At 43.6% G+C, this 16401-nt stretch overlaps 1 protein-coding gene across 3 annotated transcripts in view; it reads right to left on the bottom strand.

Annotated features, from left to right (window-relative positions):
• LOC107976997 (reticulon-1) overlaps positions 1-16401 on the bottom strand; it is a 207148-nt gene continuing 190747 nt past the window's right edge. For all 3 annotated transcript variants that reach the window (XM_027418226.2, XM_035445772.1, XM_027418227.2), the window contains 6 exons: positions 11963-12170; positions 8747-8885; positions 6973-7042; positions 6294-6340; positions 6151-6209; positions 1-43 (listed from right to left, as the gene is read on the bottom strand). In XM_027418226.2, the coding sequence (XP_027274027.1) occupies positions 1-43; positions 6151-6209; positions 6294-6340; positions 6973-7042; positions 8747-8885; positions 11963-12170 (566 nt within the window). The remainder of the gene's footprint in view (positions 44-6150; positions 6210-6293; positions 6341-6972; positions 7043-8746; positions 8886-11962; positions 12171-16401) is intronic.

The raw sequence follows: 16401 nt of genomic DNA, 5'->3' as shown, positions 1-16401 counted from the left end.
CTACTCAGTGTGCCTCTTGGCACCAGGGATTTTAGCCTGGATCCTAAAAAGGCAACACAAAAGGGTTACATTGCAAACAAAATCATTTTAAGTATTCAGCATGCGGCTCTACCAGCTGAGTCACCAGATAGCAAGATTATTCTAGAAAACATGGTTTTATATGTGGGTCTCTAGAAACACTTATAAAGCAATACAAAGGAACTTGATGGTGCCTAGGCAAGGGAGCTGCAAGTCTTCAGCACAACTTTTCAGTAGATGGGATGGCCAAGTTGACTTCCTTCACTAGAAGTTGTGACCAAGTCTTGTGTGGAGATAGAAGACTTCCTTAGGTGACCAGTGATGACTCTATCACAACTTCTCCACAGAAGGAAGTGGGATAAACTCCCCACTGGTCACTTAATCCTGGGCACTTCTGAAAGAGGAGGAGGTAATGACTATACCAGGAAGAAGAGAATAAACTGTGGTGTTTCCTGGCAACAGAATCTCTTCTTCCACAGTGTGACAAAATACCCAAAGTACAATCAAGTCTAGGTCCTTGTCCTAGAGATTGCTGTTCATTCATCAAATGAACCTCTTCAGAGCGTAGAGAACCATCTCTGTGTGTGTGTGTCCATCCGTCCATCTACCTGTTTGTGCATATGCAGGTACACACACACACACACACACACACACACACACACACACACACACACACACACACGTGGGTGCATGCATATGTATGTGGAGACAAGGGCCCAATTTCTGGTGACATTCTTCAGTTGAGCTCCACCTTGTCTGTTGAAGCAGGGTCTGTCACTGGCCTGAGGCCTGCTGATAAACTGAGCTGGGTGGTGAATCTCAGGGTCTGCCTGGCTTCCTCTGCCTCACTAGCACTGGGATTATAAATTCTCACTACCATGCCTGATTTTTTTTTTTAACATAGGTTCTTATGCTTGAGTAGCAAATAATTTATGATGGAGTCATTTCCCTAGAAAATTATCTTTAACCTGTAGGTCACCAGGTTGCCAAGGCTCCTAAGACTCTGTAATGCAGCCATGGTGTATCTGTTATCATTTTCGGGTGGCATCACTCTAGAAGGTTTTTGTTTTTAATCTGAAGTCTTATGAGTTCTGCTTGAAGACTAGAATTGCCATCTTCCTCTGCACCAGGCAACCAATATTCTAGAGTTTAGTGTTCTACCGAGGAACAAGGTAGTTTTGTGGCGTTTCCATTCTCATCAGTGTTAAAGAAGAGTGAAGTAAACAAGGAGACACAAAGCTCAGATGGTGACAAACGTTATAGAACAATGCAAGACAAAGTGGTAGGAAGCGAGGGGGAGCTGTGGGGAAGTGGGCGGAGCCCACTTTAGAAGTACTGAGCTGAGAAACAGATGCCCAAAACAGGCAGGAGCCAACAGGCCAAGATCTGGCAGTTTCAGGCAGAGACAGCAGCTATTACAGAGGCCTGGAAGGGGTTAGATGTTGATGGGGGTGGGGGCAGGTCTGAAAAGCAGGCAGTAATGGCAGTGTTAGAATTTAGGAGCTATGGTAAGGGTTTAGAGTCTATTCTAGGTAATGGGAAGCCTTTGACAAACCAGACAGGGGTTGTTGCCACCTGATTCATATTTTTAAAAGAATCGTGGTGGTTACTGTGTGGGAAATAAAGGGGGATGGGTGAAAGTAGAAGCAATAATGGCAGGAGAGAAAGTTACAGAAATACAGGTGCCAGATGGTAATGTCCAGGATCACACGGTAGACATAAAACAGGCAGGTGAACAGTCGGAGATTTAATTTGGAGATGGGGCTGCAGGGGTCTGTTGGTAGGACTGGATGCTGTATGGGCAGGGTGAAGAGTGAAAATAAGGTAGACTGCTTGGTTTATGGTCTGAGCAAAGATGAACATGAAAATGACCTTTATGAAGATGGTGAGGGCGGAAGGCAACCAGACTCTGATGTCCAACTGCAAGATATTTGGCCATGTGATTCTTAAATATCTATGGGACATGGAAGAGGGAAACATCCAATCCAATAAGCAGGTGGATAGAAGTGAGTCTCAGCATGAGAGGTCTGGGATGAAGACACAGCATAGAGCCTGTACTGGCTGGTTTTGTGTCGATTTGACATAAGCTAGAATCATCAGAGAAGAAGGAGCCTCCGCTAAGGAAATGCCTCTGTGAGAGTTGCTATAAGGTGTTTCCTCAATTAGTGACCAATGAGGGAAGGCCCAACCCTCTGTGGGTGGCACCATCCCTAGACTGATGGTCCTGAGTTCTATAAGAAGGCAGGCTGAACAATCCAGAGAAAGGAAGGCAGTAAACAGCTCCCCTCCATGGCCTCTTTATCAGCTCCTGCCTCCAGATTCTGCCCTGTTTGAGTTCCTGTCCTGATTTCCATTGGCGATGAACAGCAATGCTGAAGTGTAAGCTTAATAAACCCTTTCCTCCCCAACTTGCTTGTTGGCCATGGTGTTTTATCATGGCAATAGAAACCCTAACTAAGACAGAGCCCTAAATCTGGAGACAATTTTTGAAGCTCTAGGACCAGATGAGATGTGGGTGGGAAGAGGAGGAGCTGGGGAAAACAAATGACAGTGGCCAACTGATTTCTGCTTGGATACACGGATCTCAGGGAGATCACTGCTCCGTAGGACACTGATGTCCTTGCTAAACAGCTTTAATTATTGCTACTTTCCCTCCTGTTTCACACGAATTCAAGAGCTGGAATTTCCACTCACTGTTCCAGAAGGAAGGAAGACAGACAGGCAAACAGACAGAAAAGAAACTCAACAATTTCTTCACAGAGCCGGACCTCCAGATTCTTGAAGATGGTCATTGTATCCTTTCGAGGGGAATCATGTGTTGTGAGTGATATTGGGTCTTCACTGGTCATTACGGCCAGATTGCCAACACCTTGCTACCCTGCTCATCTTTGTGGCATTACTGGAGTGTGACGGTGCTTCTTCTAAAACGGACAATTCACCACACACATGATGGTATGGCTACTCAAGAGGATTAAGCAAGGCAGAGGGCTGCATGTTCAAGGCCAGCCCCTGCAATTTAGACAGGGTCTGTCTGAAAAAATCAAAAACGAAAAGAGGAGTGGAGCTGGAGCTCAGTGGTAGAGCGCTTACATGAGTGAGGTCCTGGGTTCAAGCCTCAGTATGTAAACAAGAGTCCAGTCCTGAAATTTGTTGAACTCAGACATGGAATAAGTCATAGGGGATAACAGTGACCACAGTCTCTTTAGATGCGGGGTTCAGTCTTGCATCAGGAGCCTCTAAACTTGCATTCATTTTTTAAAAGATGCCTCAGCACATCAGTAACCCATACTTGGTCACTCCCCAAACCTCATTTCTACACCTGAAACATCTGTTTCAGCTCATCCACACCCACACGGTTCTCTATTTGGAAAGTAGGCTCTGGGAAAATCTGGTTTACTTCTCTTGCTTGTTTAATTTTTCTCACTCCAGTTTAGCACTGAAACTTAGTCAAGATCTCTGGGTTCATTTTGAATCTTGGGCTAGCCCTCTTCCGAATTTGCTTTTACTCCAAACTTCATGCCATCTAGAGTGCTGGCATACATAGTTGTGAGAAGCAACGAGGATGAAGGTGATAGAATACTGCATCACATTACTTTATCTCAGGCAGATGTGTGATAGATTAATAAAAATCCTTTGCCACTACCATTTACAGCCCCCAAAGAGTAAGGAGGGTTACAGATCCCTATAGGGTGGGTTACAGTCCCCTATACAGTCAGATGGGTTATACCCCCTATATAGTCATGTGGGTTACAGCTCCCTATATAGTCAGGTGGGTTACAGCCTAGGTGGCTACAAATGCCTGCAATTTTATGTCCAAGATCTCTGGGTATTATTATTAAATAAATCCATGACTAGAGCTCCCTGAATACTGAAATTAAACATAAGGGTGTCCTAGTTTTCAAATGAGAACAAATGCCTAGTTTCGAGGAAATGCAGGCACTGAGCATGTTGTCACTAAATGGAGAAAGGCTATGGATTCCTCTAACCATGGTTGTTCTGATTTCATAGAGTCAAGTTTTATTGTGTCCTTATGTAAAAAAAAAAATGGAGATATATAGTAAAGATGACAACATCCTGTCCATTCTAATGGGTGACATGTTGTTTTCATAGCTTTGATTTCCAACTATAATTTCCAATCAATTTGTTTGAACTATGACAGCCTCAGAATTGACAGCCACATATCTAGTCTCCCTTGTCCAATTCTCTCACTAGACTGTCACGAAGTGATTTCCACCTGGCTTTGGTCTTTCTGTTTGTATTCTTTCCAGGCAATCTTGCCACTCACTTACGCTGCAGGCACAGTGGCCAACTCACTTTCTGATGGGCTTAGACTTGTTCTTCTTGCAATGTGTTTTTCCCTATGATCCCCTGGACAAATGCTTATCCACACTTCATAGTCTAGGCCAAATGGCATCCTACCTTAGAGGCTTTCCATTATCCACCCGAGGAAAGAACTACATTTCCTCACTGTTTTGACACTAGAGTTTCACACAGTTCTCTCGTGGTGCTTATATTTTCTCATAATTACTTCTTTATAATTTCGTTTGTACCAATAGGCTGGGAATTCCTGTCAAGTTGGACTCAATCTTCTTCATGCCTTCTGTGTCACCAAGCAGAACAAGTAACATTCTCTTTAGAACTAAGTATCCAACCCCCACCCCCTCTTCCACCCCACCCCCATCCCTACCACCACCAACAAAATTAATAGATGTGATTTCCTCAAGGTCCCTTAACTGAACAGTGGGTAATTTTGGCTCAAAACTTCTAGTTCCAGTTTCCAAATTCCCACTCTGCTTTTCTGGTGCTATAGTTCTTAAACACAGTTCTAGATTTCCAAGTGTTGCCTAGGGACTTCATTGAAATGTAAATTATAGGTTATCAAGCCCAGAAATTTTAATGCTATATGTTTCTGAGTCTCTGCCTTTGAACTGATTCTAGGCTGAAGTGCCACCACTTTCCATACTGTACCATTCTGTCATTTCTTCACATAAAGCAATGACTGTTTCATTCTTCATCTGTTGATTTTTCATTAAGATGGCTACATGTGGGTTCCAGGTGATGTCAGGAATCATGAAATGTGCTGAGAACTGTTACATATTCAAACTAAGCATGGAACCCGACAGAGCTCTGCATGACCTCAAGGGCAAGAGTGTAACAGAGCACAGAGGAAGTCAAACTGTCCTATGCATCAAGAGAAAACAGCAGCTGCTGGCCGGAGATGCAGGGCAGAACAGAGAAGTGACTGTCCTTACTTATGGTTTCATTACCATACAGCTTAAGCCTGACCATCTGAACTGTGTGAGACTAACCGTCACCTAGATTCAGCCACGTAATTATTTGATTACTAAATGGAGTTGATATGGATAAAGTCTTTTCCTTTCATGACATAAATCTGTAGCTGAAGGATAGACCAACTTTTACTTAAAAAAAAAAATCCTATCAATGGAACACGATTATCACTATAGGTGGCAACAAACATAAAAACGCAAGGTGAAAACTAGGGAAATCACTAAGCCAACTAATCATGTTAGCTGTGGACACATAAGCCTGATATCTTTATCTCTAAATGTCTTATAGGCAGCTCTGTAGAGTAGGATCTGCTAGAAGCCAAAGGCTAAAAAAGCAGTGGTATGACCCAAATACAAACTTGTGGTGTTAAAAGAGTATATAAAAATATTTAGGTAACAAATTATTCAGGCATTCTAAGGGTCTAAAAATACTTTTTACTGGTTTAAAATTAGTAGTATTCACTGTTCAAAAAACTGAAAGTATTCATTAAGTGTTTTCAGTGTGACTGTTCATGTAGCATTTTCTGAATCAGACTTCCTTCTCCTCTCCATCTTGTTCTTGAACATGGGCCAGCCCGTGGGGAGAGTTTAATATTACTAACTTGTTAAAAATATATTCGTTATGGTACCTGAAATAAACCGCTGACAGTTTTAGTTAATCTAGGGTTTGAAAATTATACTTATTTTTGAAATAATATAATTGAGATGAGGATGAATGTCTGACTCAAAGGAGTAAACTATAACAACCCATTATTTTGCTTCCTTTAAATTACATCTAACGAATCCACTCCCATGCCTGCTTCAGACCATGACTCCTTTTAGTGAACTCCACTATGGAACTTACTTTGCCACGACAGTGTTTATGTGAGTCCTCACAAGTCCCAGATATTGGTCAATCTGTGCCTACGAAGAGAAGAAATCATGAGCACATGCAAACACCATGAGGTCAAAATTTCCCATGAATGTCTGACCCCACATAAAACTCACCTGGTGTTTAACATACACCACAGGTAGAGTAAACATCGAAACCACAGCTAGGGCAAAAAAAAAAAAATACATATACACCATTAGAACTCTGAGAACTACCAACAGGAACAAGCTATAAACACCTTTTTCATAGTCATGAGGCTAGCATTATTTGGGGTGGGGGGAAATAGCAGCATAGATAAAAGATGACAGGGCTCTGCTTAGGAAAAACAAAAGAAGGCAGAGTCCTCTGTAGACATATCATTAGTCCAAGAATGAGCGTGCAATGTGCCCTTTCAAGATGACAATTGATCACCCGTAGTTGCCACTGTAGATGTATATATACTAGAAGGCAATTTAGTGATGTGGCTGGGGAAAAAAAAAGCATTATTAGCCCGATGATAGTGGCATATGCTTTTAATCCCAGCATTCGGGGGGCAGAGGCAGGAGAATCTCTGAGTTTGAGGCCAGCCTGGTCTACAGAGTGAGTTCCAGAACAGCCAGGGCTACACAGAGAAACCCTGTTTTAAAAAACAAAACAACAAAAATCCATTGTTAAATGAAGTACAGTTCAAAGGGAGATACTCTTCATTGGGGGGGTATTTGATGTTCATTCTTAGCCATCCACCAGGGAGCTGAAAGCCGACAGTCCTGTACAGAAGCACCATGTCTGCAGTGTGTGGGCACGGGAAGCACTCACCCATAAGCAGCAGGGTCAGGCCATTGAAGAGCGCGCCGACGTAGGTCAGGAGCCACATGAGGACTGCAAACTTGATAACGAAAGGATGGTCAGAGAGCCCACCACCATCCCTCCCAGATGAAACCCATCTTTCCTGAGTTAGGATCTTAACAGTTTAGTTAGCATTTCAATCCCCCTCCCAAAGACTAGAATGAGAGGCAACAGGAAGTGGATTCCTGGGAAACTATTTTGACAGGACATGAAAGTATAGTAAGGTGTCCAAAGCTCACTATCCTTGTCCCTTGGACCTTGGATCATGCTGTCACAAGATTCCAGGGACCCAATGAAATCATAGGCTAAGCCAAGCATTTGGCATGCTGTAGCTCTTGGCCTGTATTTATAAGGGCCCAGGGATTAAGAAGGGTTTTGGTTGTTTTTTTTTTTTTTTTTTTTTTCATTTTAAATGGTCAGTTTAAATGGTAAAAGTATTCAACGATCTGTGAATTTATAGTAAATTTAATTTCCAGTGTTCATCAATAAAGTTTTATTGGTACACAATCACAGCCCTTTATTGATAAATTGTCTTTTACTGCTTTTTTGCTGCAATGCCAAAGGTGGGTAGGGATAATATGGCCTGAAGCACCAGATACTTTTTGACCTTTATGGACAAGGTCTGCTGACCTCTGTTCTGGGCCACTATTATGTTACATTACAGTCAGCAATTGTGATCACCTGACATGCCTCTAAGTATTTGCAGCCAGCTCCTGCTCCAGGGATGTCGGCCAGGCCCTTGTCTCCCATTGCTCCCCAACTCACTGAACAACGACTAGGCAACCCCTGGCACAAGACCTCAGACACAATGTGCAAAAGCACCCATTAAGGGTAGAACACTCACGACCACCTCCCCTCCTGATCCCCACTCTGCTGGTGGGCTTGCTCAGTCTTGTTTCAATGATTTGGGTTTTATCAGGAAGTCACAGGGCAGTCCAAGCAGCCTGTTCAAAGAAACCCACTATATCAGTGGTTCTCAACCTATGGGTTGTGACCCTCAAAAGACCATTGGAAAACAAGGATGTTTATAATTCATAACAGTAGTGAAATTACAGTTATGAAGTAGAAACAAAAATAATTTTATGGTTGGGGTCACTACAGTCTGAGGAACTGTATTAAAGGGTTGCAGACTTAGGAAGTTGAGAATCACTGCTCTACATGGAGTGAGACTACCTGGAATAAAGCCCCCCCTTCACCCTCGTGTGTGTGTGTGTGTGTGTGTGTGTGTGTGTGTGTGTGTCTGTGTGTGTCTGTGTGTCTGTGTGTGTGTCTGTGTGTCTGTATGTCTGTGTGTCTGTGTGTCCCAGATCCTCCCATGCTCTGGCTGGGAATGGGTTTTCCCTTCAGATGCTCAACCTGAGGAGTTCCTGAAGACTTATGACCAGCCTCCTAGCATCCTCCAGAGAACACATGTTCTTCACACCCCTAAAATGGTTAATAGGGAGATGGGCTGAGGTCGTGGTTTAAGAATCTACGTCCTTCCATGTAAAATGTCTAGAACTGTGTGACCTGGGACTGATCCTAATTCTTCCAAATGGTGCAACCCCGATAAGCACCTAAATATCTCCAAGTCACAGTTTTGTCATCTGTGAAATGAGGGGACTAGCTTGGACACAATTGGAGGCTCTCAGATTCTAGATTAATTAGTGATTGCTTTGTAGCCTCTGAATTATAGCTGCCTGTTGTATTCTTCCTTTTGGGAGAACATCTAAGACTGTAAGGCAAGAAGCAGAAGCAGTCATACTTTCAAGGAATCCACCAGGTCCTGGACGAGGAAAAGCCTCCGTAGCTCTTTGAGTGTGCTGTTCACATACAGCTGCAGGCAGTCAGTGTACTTCTGGATCTGCTCCTGGGACAGGGTGATCTCCAGCTCCAGGTAGGCCCTATCAACAAACCATCCCAGGGGAATGCCATTAGAGGGTTGAACACAGGCTGCTGCATAACAGGCCACGTAAGTGCTTGTCACACTGGGAGGCTCGTGGCTGGGTCACCTCCACAAGGGTGTTGGCTGTGGGACACCGTACACACTCACTTCCCAAACACAGGGAGTGCAGGAGTTCTGACTGCCTGGGGGGACTTGTGACTCTATACACAAAACACAGCATTAAAGAGCGAGCTCTTAACTCACAGAAACCAGGAAGGACCAAGAAAGACCGATAAAAGCAGTCAACTCCTTTACTGATTTCTCCATCCATGACGACAAAGGGATGCTTGTGTTTCTTAGATTTTGGAGCAATCTGAAAACCCTAGTTGCCAAATTGTTCCTTGACAAACTCTTAAGAATTCCTGTTTTAACTCCAGAACTGACTTGCAGGTTTCTCTAGAGAGCAATGGTAGCTTCAGTGGCCTGGACCATATTAAACTCACTGGTCCTAGTGAATGGTGTTCTTAATAATGTGATTTTTTTCCCCTCATTTTTTGAGGAAGTTAGATTTAACTCATGGATGGTAAACAAAATAAAATGTAGAATATATTTTATAATATACATAAGCTTTTTCTGCTTGGCCACACTCCTCCACTGAACCCTGCCCGATCTCCCCCTCCCCCCATCTGAAGGCAGCTGTGGACTTCCTGACTAGCTTGGGGTTCTTAAATGCATGAGATGAACAGAGATGGAGAGTCAAGCACACTTTGTCTCCAGTTGTCAGGAGTGTTACAGACTAAATGCTGTACTCCTCTAGAGCGCCATGTTGAAATCCCCACTCTTAATGCTGGTATTATCAGCCAGGTACTTTGGGGGTTATTATTCAAGAGGGCAGAAGCCTTATGAATGAGACTGGTGCCTTTAAAACAAAGAACTCTTTCATCCTTTTGATGCCTTGTGAGGATCCAACAAAAAGATACCAGACTAAAATTCAACCACAGGGCACTTTGATTACAGATTTTACACAACTGGGAGAAATGCATTTTTTCTCATTTATTTTGAGTTTATGGTGCATGGTTATAGAAACCTAAACTGACTTTGGGAATTTATATTTAAATGTTATGGCTTTTCTTCCCTTAGAGAAAATACAAAAATACTGATTTGTCCAGATAGTGTCCTGTGTTTAAAAATACACTAAGTCAGGTGTTCCCTTTGCTGATATAAGTTACTAGACTGAAGGTGATTTAAACTTTAAATTTGTGTCCTAAAGGATGAGTAGTTTTACACTATTGTTCCTATAATTAGGTATCAGAAGAAAAAACAAGAAGCCAAATGGGACCTAAGTGCCCCATATTTCAGCCTTGGGGTGGGCATGGCAGCTCTGGAAACAATCAAGTTCTAAACAATGGATATGGAAGAATCTTGGATAGCTAAGGATAGAGGCTAGGGCCGAGGAGAAGGATAAAGATGAGGACTTTGGCCACATGCCAGTGCCACTGAGATCTGGGTCTGGTATGTCCTGCTAGAAACAAAGACAAGCCACTTCTCCACTCTCTTGCCTGTGGGTATGGGAACATGTAAAAGAGAGTTGCAGCCAGGATGGCCCAATAATTCTGCATTAGAAAGCTTCGAAGTACCACGCATGTGCATATCACCATGCGTTTGCACTGAGGTCGGGACCAAGGTGCTAAGAAGGAAGTTCCTTCAGTCCTCCAGCCCCCAAACTGGGTATTATTTTCTTTGCTGAGGCTCTGCTGCAACTGAGGTTTTGATCCAGCCAACAGGTGAGGCACAGTAAGTACATGCTGAGGTGGCACTGGTGAACTTTGGAGACTGGCCCAGAGCTACGCTGCAGTATCATCATCTTCCTGTCTCGTCCAGCACTGTCCCTCAATTACACAAAATGAGGACACACTCAGTAGAGCCCGGGGCCGGTTGGAAGGTGTGTGTGACACACACACTGAATTCTGTAGGCAACCAGGCTCATCATCTGAGGTTGGGATGGAGCAGTTTACTCTGATGGAGTTGCTTGGATGTCACTGGCTGGGCTATCACTTTCTCTGTATATCTACACAGTTCATAGACTGCTCTAACAAGGGTGGGGGAGGCTGAAGAGATGGCTCAACAGTTCAGAGTGCTTTACTGCTCTTTCTGAGGAATCAGAGTGCAGTTCCCAGCACCCATAACCATCTGTAATGCCAGCTCCATGAAATTCATGCCTCTGGCCTCTTTGGGCACCTGCAATGTGTGTGTGTGTGTGTGTGTGTGTGTGTGTATAATATATGCACACACACATGCATACACAATTAAAAATAGAATATTTTAATCAGATGAAGCTAAAACTTTTCTCCTCTCTAATATTCATTCTAACCCAATTTCCCTGTATACAGATGCAGGGAAGGACACGCAGTGAGAGTGCTCATGAACCTTGCACCACAAAGCAGGTTGCACCTTTAAATAAAATCCCAACACCCCGTCCTCACTCTACAGTACTAACTGGCCACCTGATCTTGCATGTGTCACTTTACTTCTAAGAATCTCAGTATTTCCATCTGTAAACAGGGATGTCATTGCCTTCCCTGCCTTCCTCATGGAGGTTGTTGGATTAAGTAAATTGTTGAAATTCTCTTTAAATGAAGAAACAAAAACAAAAATATGGGACCAGAGAGATAACCCAGAGGTTAAGAGCACTTGTTCTTTCAGAGAACCTGGGTTTGATTCCCAGAATCCAAATCTTGGCTACAACCTTCCATAACCCAAGTTCCAGAGGACCCAACAGGCACTCCAGGTGATGCACACACATGCATGCAAAACATTCTACACACACAAAGTGAAATAAATCTAAAAAAACAGTTTTAAAACATTACACATAGATAACGGGTTGTGATTACTTTTGTAACCCAGTAGTGTTATTATGAGTTTGTTACAGAAACCCACCAGCAACCTTAGGCACGTACTAAGGACAAGGGTTCAGGAAAACTCCAGAAGGTTTCTGGAGTTCCAGGGAAACATGTTCCAGAACACCTGTGAGCGGTAATGAGGCAGAGGGAGAGTCCAAAGAGGCAGGGTGGGGGCTGGTCAACCTGGGACACTCACTTGAAAGGGTGACCCTCATCTGTCTTCTGCACAGCTTGTAGAACAGACTTGTAGATGCGGAAGCTGATGGTGGCTGAGAGGGCGGCCAGGGCCAGGTAGGCCACGACGCTCACAACGCTGAACTGGGTCAGGGAGAAGAGCAGCAGCAGGAAGCTCCCGAACACAATCCCCGTCTGCTTGATGTCCCGCCAGTACAGAAGGTCAATAGCTGTGGAAGGGAACACAGACACATACCATTCAACTCCAGCAGAGCCCAGGCAAGAGAGCAGTGAGTAGAGAGAGGGCGACACCAGGGACACTAACTGATAACTCCATTTTGATTTGGAAGAGTCCCCGAATGCTAAGGGGAGTCCCCACATTCACAGCTGTGATTCTAGGGAGCAAGTATAGTACTATGAGTGTGTCTCTGTGGGCTACGCTACCCATACAGTGGCTGGGGTTCTGTAACTTTGAAACAGACAGAGAAACCACAGAGGACTCTGTGGAGAGCCTGTTCTTCCTTCTCATCACACTGATTTCAGGGATAACTGGATGATTCCCTGTTGTCAATATTTGGTCTACAGATGCATAAGTGGTGTAAGTGCCCCTGCCAATGAGAACAGGTAGCAAGGGAATGGAGTTTGGGAAGGAAGGCGATGCCTTTGAAAGGAAAGTCAGTGTGACCTCAGCCAATGCTGCATGCCCCTGGACAAAAGGAGAAAGTGAGGTGCATGGTTGTGCAACAAACCCTAAGTTGGCATTCACAGTGCTAGGGATTGCACCCAGGGCCTCTTGCATGTGAGTGAGGCATTTAACCTAACCACTGAGCTATCTCTTTTTTTTTCAGAACTTTAAAAAAAGTTTTTTTAATTAAAAAAATAGAATGTCCAATCACCATTAGCTTATTTAGTTTATGCTGAAATAAGTAGACAATTTGAAAAATAAGTACCTTGGTACATTTTCTTATGTATTTTTTTAACTTTTTAAAAATTTGAATTAGAAACAGGATTGATTTACATGACAATCCCAGTTCCCTTCTTCCCCCCTGCCCTCCCCTACCACCACCACCCCCCCTGCAACTAAAACTCTATCATCTATCCTTTCTGCTTCCCCTGGATGGTGAGGCCTTCCATCGGGTGTCATCAGAGTCTATTGTATCCTTTGGGATAGGGCCTAGGCCCACCCCCGTGTGTCTTGGCTCAGGGAGTATTCCTCTATGTGGAATGGGCTCCATAAGTCCACACCTATGCTAAGCACTGACTACTACAGGAGGTCCCATATATTTCTGAGGTTTCAGCACAGAAACCCATGTTCCTGGGTTCTGGATCAGTCCCATGCTGGTATCCCAGCTATCAGTCTGGGGAGCAAGAGTTCCCCGATGTTCAGGTCAGTTGTTTCTGTGGGTTTCACCAGCCTAGTCTGGACCCCTTTGCTCTTCACTCATGGTGGCTGGAGAGACAGCCGTGGGTGCTGGGAACTGAACTCTTATATTTTTGGTTGTGAGCCTAGCCTTTACCAGCTGAGCCATCTCTCCAGCCCACTGAGCTATCTCTTAAACCTCTTTAAATTTTTATTCTATTGTAATTATTATTATAGGACTGTGCCCCCAGCCCCAGCTGACATTTGAATTAAACTCTTGTATACTCCTTGCTGTGGTTTGAGTGAGAAAGGTATCATATGTTCATATGTTTGAATCCTGGGTTCCCAGTTGGTGGAACTGTTTGGGGAGGATGAAGAGCTATGGCCTTATTGGCGGGAGTGTGTCACTGGGGGCAGGTTTGGGGATTCAGAAGTCCATGCCATTCCCAGTGTCTCCCTGTCTACCTCCTGCCTGTAGATATAAATGTTAAGTTTTCAGCTACTGCTCCAGCACCATGCCTGCTGCCACACTCCCCACCATGATGGCCACGGACTCTAACTATCTGGAACCATGACCCTCATGCCTAAACATAAAACCTATTTATGTTTTACATATGATATGCACACACCCATGAAGGTGATTTTAGACAATATTTTAAAGTGTTTCTGTGTGGGCTACAGTTTCATGGAATGGAATTGCCATTTGTGGTGGCATGTCGGCATCTTGAGTTGTGTATGTTAGAGCTGGCCAACCTGTACTGAAAGAGTAGCATGCCACTCCTTCTGATGATCGGGGGCTAATGAGGAGACACGGGTACAGTGTACAGCAATGTGCTAAATCATGCTCCAGGCAGATTTGTCTGAGGGGCTGCAAGGCAAGAAGCTCTTTCACAGGGCCTCAAGGGCCCCCCAGCCATGTGAGGTTGGAGAAAATATCCTCCCTACCAATTGCCTTGCACCATCACTGTGCCCTCAGTTTAAACTTACCAGCAGACAGCCATTTGTTTGAAAAACCATGAGACCATTTCTCTTGTGACACCTCTCTCATACAGGAAGTAGAGAAAGGAAAGGCTCATAAGCAAGCTTGGGAATGAAACAAAGGTTTTATTTCCCTTTTAAAAAGAGGGTCAGAGATACAGGTCAGTTCCAGAAGTCACTATTGTGCTAAAGCCTCTTTCTGCTCCAATCAGTTGTCAAGCTGATTGACCATTAGGTATTAATTGCTTTGGATAACCTATTTTGTTTCCAAAGCCTAGTCACCATTGTCTTCATTTTTTTTTTTAATGTCAAGATGTCAGAACTAGGAGCTGCATGAAAAGATTTACTTTTCCTTAACCATGAAATACACATGATCCAACCAAATAATTTTCCCTTTAGAAGAGTACCTAGGTATAATATTTTTAGGTGAAGAAGAGCTTTGGGAAGAAACGATCTGTGAGCTCCTGCAGCCCTGAGAGCAGGTGACAGAGGAGAGAAGACAAGATCTCCACATGGTCTGGCTCCTCTTGGCAGGCTCAGGGGCATTAAGCCCAAGTTTGGCAGGGGTCTAAACCATCAGGCTGAGGGTCTTGGGGCATGGGGAGCTTCCTTCAGCTTTTGTCATTGAGTTAGTTCCCACCAAGGAAGAGCTGAACACTCCTGGCTTTGTGTTGGGAGACGGGGCCATGATAACACATGAGGTATGAAAATAGGGGGAGATTTTACAGTTACAATGAGAAGCCATACTCTGTTTAGGGACAGCACCACTTCATGCGTGGGCACACAGGAATACAAACACCTTGTAAGAAAGCCTAGGTTTTCCTGGAGTAGTATGAGTCCTCAGAAAGGTGGTTTACATCCAACCCTGTGACTTGTGAAGGAATATGGGCAACTGTGAAAGTAGTTTTCAGACCAGAAAGAGATAGGCTTTGCCACTTCCACTTGAATCCCTACTGAATAAGTCACTAAACACCTGTCAATACAGGTCTCCCTAGATAAGCCTTCAGTATCTCTGGCTACCTGCTCAAAAAGCTGTGAGCAGCTGGTACCCAGTCTGGGACAATCTTGGAAGAGTCTGTGCATGGAAAGATTGACTGAGCCCACATGTTGAATGAAGTCATCAGCCAGCAGTTCTGCCCATTAACTTAAGGTTATGAGAAGCTTCCACTTAGGACATCAACAGAAGTCTGGTAAAGGGCAGCAGAGAATTCTGAGTACTCTGTGTCAGTATTATCCTTGTGAATACTAAACTGTTCAGAGTGTTTTCATGTATAGTTTCATTTGAGCCTTACAATAAACCCCATTAAACAGGCAGTATATTAAGTGAGGAAGATAAAAGTTGAACACGTCTTTTCACTATGTAATAAAGTACAGCCAACCCTTAAATTTAACGCTTTCTCCTGAACAAAATAGTTGCTTTTTTCCCATTTTCTATTAAATAACCCCTAAATTCATGCAAAATCAAGTTTGGGCCACATGATTATATTTTAAACTCATCTCACAACTAGTTATTTAAATGGATTGTTTTTGTTTCAGTAAACTCAAGTCCTTACCAATAGTTTGTTGATCACTAATTCTAATAAGTGTCGGAATTAAGCGGCTACAAAATTTGTTCTTTCTCTGTTTTTAAGGGTGTGAAGGTCTAGCTGGGATGACTGGACAATCATTTGCACAATCCCCAACTCAATATGGGTCTACTTGTACCACAGGGGGAGATACAAGTTGATTCTGAGGTTGTGCTTGTCTTAGGGTGGATGAAGAAAGAAGTAAATTTGGGGCACAGTTTGTTAAGGGCACGGGGTAGATAAAGGGAAACATTATGCAGGATTAGTTAACAGGAGTGGTGACTCTACGTGGGAGAAGGGAGGAGCTACAGATAATGAGAAGTTAGCATCACTGACTAAAAGAGGAATATTAGAGTGATTTGGGGGTGAAAATGATATTCCCATTTTCAAAGCCCTAGATTCTGACATACGACCTGGAGGTAGAGCCACAGCCTAGGGCGTGATGTGAGACAGGAATTGCAGAAAAGTATAACAATTATACACACGGCTAATTTTTTAAGCTTGGAAGTTAAGTGCCTTTTTTAGGTACAAGTTAAAATGGCGTTTGATATCATATAT

The sequence above is a fragment of the Cricetulus griseus genome, chromosome 5 (genome assembly GCF_003668045.3).
Source record: "Cricetulus griseus strain 17A/GY chromosome 5, alternate assembly CriGri-PICRH-1.0, whole genome shotgun sequence".
NCBI lineage: Eukaryota > Metazoa > Chordata > Mammalia > Rodentia > Cricetidae > Cricetulus > Cricetulus griseus.
This window is presented reverse-complemented; position numbering and strand designations above follow the sequence as displayed.